We start from the raw sequence: 7,688 nt of genomic DNA, 5'->3' as shown, positions 1-7,688 counted from the left end.
CAAAAAAACAACTGAAACAGAAATGAAACAAGAAGGAAAAAGATTAATCGAAACAATACTTGTATTCCCTGCCGGTGTCCCTGCCCGGTGGAGTCGCACGGTAGAGTCGATGTTCTTTACACTCTTCGGTCTTCACACGAGGAGGGCTTAACTGTAGGGCTGCTGCGACCGCTGCCGCGGTATACTAATCTTTTTTAAACCCGACGAAACGGAAATTGAATTCAGCTGAACACACTTTACTGTTTATCACAACAAAGGTCTAAGCAAGCGCACAACACTGACAACGTATGCAATAGAGTACGAGACCAAAGGCAGCACGTCTCAAACATACTCTACCATTCAAACGTTTAAGGGTCAGATTGATCATGTATTTAAAATAATTTTTTTACGCTCACCACTGCTGCATTTATTTGATTAAAATACAGTAAAATAATAACATTGTGATTACTAGGAGTGTCCCCAACTGAGGCTTTTTATAGTCGAATCTGAATTTTCTAATCTTGCCGATATTCAACTGATAGTCGAATCATATGTTTGGGGACAGGGTAAAATACATTGAGTCAAGTCAGACATTCAACAGTCATAATTATGGATCTTAACACACAGGGAAAATGTGTAATGAACGCCTCGCAGATAAAAACGGGGTACATAATAGTTCATCACTGATAGATCGTCTCTATTTCAGAGACTGAAAATCATTGATAAATCACAAGGTAATTGTAACTTATTGCAAGAAGAATAATAAGAATAAAAGAAAATTCATCTTTGTGTAATATTGCGCTTATTTTTCAGTGTGTTGAAAACTCTCATTAAACACATAGCTTTCTTCTCATCTTTGTGCATTTTCAGATGTTGTGCATATTTATGAATCAAATTTAACATCATGAAATTGGTTGTCTTCTCTTTTTTTCAGAGTTTAGCTCCAAGCCCAATAGGCTATATGCACACAGAGGTGATAATGTACTTCCGCTAAAATCTAAGCCTGCTAAGCCATTTCCGCTAGCGCTGAGGCGATTGTTTACAAAGCGATATAATGGCAACTACAATATGACTAGTAAGAAAATGTTAAAATTTCAGCGAACCATCTACAGTACAGCCGAGCATTGCTGTGTGCCTCTGTGTCAAGCTTCGAGCAAGTACAACTGTTTACTTAGTTTTCATACATTTCTATCCGTCACGGAAATCAGGCGAAAATGGCTAGTAGCTATCCGGAGGAACAAAATCACAGTTACTCCCCATACCCCAGTATGTAGCCGGCATTTTAACAAGGAGGATGTTCGTGAGCCGGTATCAGAGATGGGGAGACGGCTATTAAACAAACAGTGCTGTCCCAGCACTATTTGAGTGGAACAATTTCACCCTTCCCACTTCACAACCGGGGGTGTGGTAGAGGAGAGAGCGTCCGCCTCCGACGATGGAGGATGACGGCGACGCAGGCGAGAAAGCTGATATCCTTATGGACCACGACTACGCTTCGGCTTCAGATACTGCGGTTCCCTTATCGAGTCTGTCTCTCGACATTATTTATGGGGAAATCCATTTCCTCGAAATTATGAAGTCTGATTGAATAACTCTTTTGCTTGCAAATAGCCAATGGCGCCCCCGCCCCCACCTGATTGGCTGACAGCCATCAATATAGGTGACGGCGGGCCCCAAAATACCTCAGAATCTTTTTTTTTCACTTGAGTCTGGTTTCGCTCTGGATTCACGCATTCAGAGCGGACAATTGTGGAAAATTATCCCCTCTCGCGTTCTGGCGATTTTTCTCTTAAAAAGTCACTTTGCCGCATGTATGGTGGGCCCATTGTTTTTCCGGACGCACATGAGCAGTGTGTGCTGTGCCTGGGTCGGGCTCACGCAGAGGCGGCATTCGAAGGATTGGGATGTCGTGCCTGTGAGGAGCTTCCCATCAAGATCCTTCGTGCTAGGCTGGCCGTTACCCGTAGCGGTGGCCCTGTATCTCCTGCGTTTACCCCGTCCGCTGCCGTCGAGCCTTGAACCGAGAGACTGCAGAGAGCTCTGTCGACGGATATTGTTGAGGTATTGGCATCGGCCCAACGCCCACACTATCCTAAAAGTGAAAGATCCCCTCTCATACTCCGAGGCCAGTTCCCACCCTCCACTAGAAACGTGGGAAATGGTCTCGTTTAGATATAACAAGGACTACGCCATGTCTACAAATTCCTCCGACCCGGGAGCGTGGTCCAAGGCCCCATCTGAAGTCGCCCCCCGCCTCGCTGGATGCGAAGCTTATGGCGATCCTCACGGAGGCGGTGGCAGGTATGGAATTGGAGTGGACAGCCCCCAAGGAGCTGCCGTCTAAGAGATGGATGGACGGATCCTTCCTTGCCGCGGGCCATCAGGCTGAAGCCCAGCAGAGACACCCGCCCTTTTTCTCTCAGGTCCACGAGGAACTCACACGGTCATGGCGCTCCCCTTACTCAGTCCGAACACATGCACAGGGGACCCAGCTGCTGACGACGGTGGAAGGGGCGGAGAAATTAGGATACGCTCGACCGCCTCCCTACAAGGATGCAATCGCGGCCCACCTGGCGTCTTCTCCGGGCTGGAAGACTGCCTCTTTGCCATGTCGAGCTACTGCTCACATCGCCGAAAAGGCGTATATATCGGCTAGACATGCAGTATCTGCCCTCCACACGATGGCAATCCTGCAGGTCTTCCAAACTCGGCTCCTGGGGTCCCTGGACGAGGGAAGCCCGGACCCAGAGTCGCTCAGGAAGCTGTGCACGACTGCGGATCGCGCTCTCGTGGAAGAAGGTTGCGCAGGGAATCGGCCACAATATGAGCAGCCTTGTGGTCCTGCATCGCCATCTGTGGCTGATGCTGTCCGGCATGCGTGATGCTGAAAAGAGGCAGTTCTTGGATGTTTCCTTGCAAGAAACCGCGGACGAGTCACCTGCCATTCATATAGCAGTAAATGCTTCCCCAGTGGCTGGCGCCGCAGCATGCATTAATGCCAGCTGTATTGAGTCATCGGAGCGCGTGGGCGACGCTCCCGGCAGCATCTTATTGGGTGATCAACACGATAAAACGTGGCTATACGCTCCAGTTCGTTCGCGGACCACCCCGCTTCGGCGGTGTGATTATGACAGAAGTATCAGAACAGAGCGCCCGCTACTACGAGCAGAAATATCCTCTCTCCTGGCCAAACAAGCAGTAGAGATAGTGCCCCGGGAATGGAGAAATCCTGGTTTCTACAGCCATTATTTTCTAGTTCCGAAAAAGGATGGAGGTATGTACCCCATCTTAGACCTGAGATTACTGAACAAAGCTCTCGCGAAACGCATGTTCAAGATAATAACTGTGAAGCAGATCCTGGCGCACATTCAGCCCGACGATTACTTCATTGCAGTGGATCTGAAGGATGCATACTTCCACATCCAGATAGCCCCACATCACAGACGCTTCCTGTGTTTTGCATTCGAGGGTGTGGCATACCAGTTCAAAGTGCTGCCATTTGGGCTCGCTTTGACTCCCTGCGTATTTACAATGTGCATGAATACAGCATTCACTCCCCTGAAGCTCAGTGTAATGCGCATAATGAACCATCTCGACGACTAGTTACTCATCGTGCGGTCAAGAAGTGCTCTCGAGGAACTCAAACACAGACTCCTCACCCACCTGACAGGTTTGGGGCTGTCTGTGAACATTCAGAAGAGCACACTGCAGCTGCGCCAATATATCACATTCCTGGGTATGATACTGGACTCGCGCACTATGATCGCGAAGCTGTCAGAGCCGAGAATCCAGTCGATTCACAATACACTAGCCCTCTTCGTTCAAGGCAGAGCAATCCCCTTAAGAACGTTTCAGAGGTTGCTCGTTCTGATGGCGGCTGCAGCTTCCATCTGCAGACTGGGCTTGTTGCACATGAGACCTCTTCAACACTGGTTACAAAGCCGAGTGAAGCCGCGGGCGTGGAGAGCGGGAACGGAACGCCTTATCATAACGTGTTCATTTCTCGAGACTCTGGCGCTTTGGTTCGGCACGACCATGTTCGAGCAGGATGCTGCTATGGGCAGAGTTGTCAGACATGTGGTGGTCACTACGGATGTATCACTATATGATCTGGAAATCTGTTTGGCAAAGCGGAGATCGACCTCTTTGCGTCGCAGGAAAATGCTCATTGCCCTCTGTACTTCTCCCTGACAGCATCCCCCCTGGGGGGGGAGACGCTCTGTCGAGCTGCTGGCCCAAGGGACGGAAGTATGGTTTTCCCCCAGTCAAGTTAATGCTGCTGGTGCTGCAAAAGATCAGGGAGGAAAGATATGCGTTGATCCTGGTAGCACCCAAATGGCCCAACCAGCCATGGTTCCCGGAACTGGTGAACATGTCACTGCTTCCCCCGTGGCGGATCCCGCCGAGAAGGGACCTCTTATCCCAGGTGAGGGGCACCATATGGCACCCCAACCCAGAGCTTTGGGACCTGCATGTGTGGCAGATCAGCGTGGAGTATATCAGCGAGTGCTGCAGACAATAGCAGAGGCTAGAGCCCCTTCGACGAGGCGTTTATACACTCTGAAGTGGAAATTATTTGCTAACTGGTGTGTTGACAAAAATGAGGACCCCAGGAGTTGCGATATCTCCATTATTCTGACCTTCCTAAAGGAACCTCTGGATGCTGGCAGTTCTCCATCTACAGTGAAAGTCTACATGGCCGCTATCACCATTTTTCGTGACTTGCTAGACGGCCATTCAGTGGGGAGGCACCCCCTGATAACGAGCTTTCTTCGGGGAGTCGTTAGTGCTTAGTGCGCTGTCCGACCCACCTTTTGAACCAGCCGAGTTTAGCGACCTTAAAGTGCTCTCATTTAAGACGGCGCTACCGCTCGTGCTAGCTTCCGGGAAACAAGTGGGAGACTTACATGCCCTGTCAGTGAACAGCGCGTGTATGCAGTTTGGACCGGACGATTGTATGGTCAGACTTTTACCCAAACGTGGCTATTCGCCTTAAGTGCTCTCAACGCAGTTCAGAGCTCAGATAGTTACAATTCAAGCATTTTTCCCCAAGGATGACAGTAATTCAGTGTCTCAGAAGTGCGCTTTGTGCTCCGTGCGTGCCCTGCATGCTTATGTGAACAGAACTAGCCAGTTTCGAACGTCAGAGCAGCTTTTCGTCTGCTACGCGGGTGCCAAGAAGGGCAGCGCACTGTCGAAGCAGAGGCTATCACACTGGATAGTGGAGGCTGTGCAACTGGCTTATGCTTCCTAGGGAACCGCCTGCCCAATCGGGGTGCACGCCCACTCCACAAGGAGTTTTGCGTCGTCATGGGCTTGGGCGAAAGGTATGTCTATTCAGGACCTTTGTTTCACAGCGGGCTGGTCGTCTCGCAACACATTTGTGAGATTCTATAATTTGGACATTCTCTTGTTCGCATCACATGTGCTGTCAGTGCAGGAGAATGGAGTTGAGCAGTCATTGGACTAGGCTATGGGTATAAAACTCCTAGCCCTGGTTTCGACCAGGTCGTATAGACAGTGTCAGCTATTTTAGTAATAGCTGAGGTTGATGTATTCATTAGCTATCTAATGTGGTCCCCTTATTATGCCCACATTATAAGCCGGCAGTGTATTCCCAAGCACCAACATTTTGCTGCATTTTCCCCATATCACACCAGTGTTGCTTATCTGGTTGCACGGGATTACGATGATGTAGGAGCCGATTCGACTCGGTGCCAAGAGGTGTTTCAAACAGGTCCGGTACCCGACCTAGAGCTAGCGCTATCCGAATTAGTGCTTATGCTCTACTGTGGCTCAATGCGAGCCAGGCTGGACAGTTTTTTCCACACAGCGGGGGTTTTATTGCTGCCCATACGTAAAGTCGAGAGAACGACTCGATAAGGGAACGTCTCCGGTTACTCACGTAACCTTAGTTCCCTGAGAGGAGGTAACGAGGAAATGGATTTCCCCATATGTAATGTCTCGTTCCCTCCTCTCAGGGAACTAAGGTTACGTGAGTAACCGGAGACGTTTTTGATTTAGCCCTTGATGACAGCATGTCTCTCAGAGATGAGATTCTCAAGCTGAGGGAACACGTCGAGAAGCTTACAATGAATCAGCGCTTTGGAATTCATCGTTTTGCTGCCTCAGACAAGGACATACATTTTTTCACAAGGTAAAATATCCAGATTGTTCTGTAATACTTTTGCAACAAGAGATATAGTGTGTGTGTGTGTGTGTGTGTATGTGAGAGAGAGAGAAGGCTAACAGAGTTGTATATTTGAAATGCTTCCTAGTAATTTAATAGTATACACTGATATAATATTTAAATGCTTATATCTGAATTGTATTGATTTAGATTTGCATCCTATGACCTGCTGATGAGATTCTGGGCCTTAATAGAGCCATCACTGCCATATATGGTCAGTGTGACACAAGCACAGAGAGGCACCTTTACAGAGCCAAGTTCCACTGTAGTAAGTAGTTATTTACATGGACCATACAATACAACTTAAAGGGATAGTTTACTTCAAAATGAAAATTCTGTCATCATATACTCACCCTCAAGTTGTTTCAAACCTGTATGAATTTCTTTCTTCTGCTGAACACAAAGGAAGATATTTTGAAGAAAGAAAGAAATTCACTGAGTATATGATTTTCATTTTGAAGTGAACTATCCCTTTAACACAGATCAGGGCTAATAGAGGTTGAGAGAAACATAACACAAATTGTATTTCTTTTGAAAAGACTCATTTCCTGCAGCCCATTGATGAGGTGTTCATGTTTCTCAACTACAGTACCTGGCACTGGGTTCAAAACAGCGTAATCTTGCTGACCGGTATGGAGTCCACAGTCAGTCGGATCATTTCAACGTGGAACAACTTTCTGTACACTGTGCTAGAGTCTGTGAGAATCTGGATACCAGAGGAGAAAATAAGGGCACATCTGCCATCTGAGTTTAAGGATTATGCAGACACTACAGTCATCCTGGACTGCACAGAGCTAAGTTGCCAGTGCCCTTCATCACCTCTTCTTCAAAGTTAAATGTTCCCAGCATACAAGTGCCACTGTACTCTCAAAGGGCTGCTTGGAGTGGCTACTCATGGGGCGGTCACATTTATTTCTCAACAAATGTATTTTCTCAAATTCCATCAGTGACAAACAGATCACGCAAGAGTTTTGAATTCTCTCCCTTTTGAGATCTTTGAGGCAATTGCAATTGCATGCCTCAGGGTGCATGTTGAGCGCCTCATACGGTGTGTTAAGGAACACAAGTTCTTTGACACAGAGATTCCACTACGGCTTTTTGGCAACATTAATCAGCTGTATAATGTTGCATGTCTTCTGACGAACTATGAAAAAAACTTGAATCAAATATATATGTACAAATATTTTGAAATGGATTGAACTAATAAGAGAGTTACTGCCAGTAAGAGAAATAGAGAAAAAAGAAATTAACAGAACTATATAAAGAAGTGTGACAGGCAATCAGAATCTAATTATTTAGGGATGCAAAGAGGTAGCAATAAAAATAAAAATAAAAATACAATTTTACTGTCATTGTTTTGGTGATTTCATGGTCTCTGGGAATCCTCTGAATAAACATGTCCTCCTGTTTGTAGACAACAAAGTCACACCAGTCTAAACCAGAAATCAACATCTGGCCCTGGATTTGCAAAAAGTAGGAATGAGATTTCCTTAATGTGTGTGTGCCCTCACTGATCTTA

The 7,688-nt window shown here is 47.0% G+C and overlaps 1 protein-coding gene across 1 annotated transcript; it reads left to right on the top strand.

Annotated features, from left to right (window-relative positions):
* Positions 1-1,305: 1,305 nt before the first annotated feature.
* LOC132114069 (uncharacterized) lies at positions 1,306-7,160 on the top strand. The gene is made up of 4 exons (XM_059522208.1): positions 1,306-1,505; positions 6,004-6,136; positions 6,320-6,437; positions 6,709-7,160. The coding sequence occupies exons 1-4, from the start codon at positions 1,415-1,417 to the stop codon at positions 7,003-7,005; spliced, it is 639 nt and encodes a 212-aa protein (XP_059378191.1). The 5' UTR covers positions 1,306-1,414; the 3' UTR covers positions 7,006-7,160.
* Positions 7,161-7,688: the final 528 nt, after the last annotated feature.

The sequence above is a fragment of the Carassius carassius genome, chromosome 33 (genome assembly GCF_963082965.1).
Source record: "Carassius carassius chromosome 33, fCarCar2.1, whole genome shotgun sequence".
NCBI classification, from domain to species: domain Eukaryota; kingdom Metazoa; phylum Chordata; class Actinopteri; order Cypriniformes; family Cyprinidae; genus Carassius; species Carassius carassius.
Note: the sequence above shows the minus strand (reverse complement) of the source record. Positions and strands in the feature narration are given on the sequence as shown.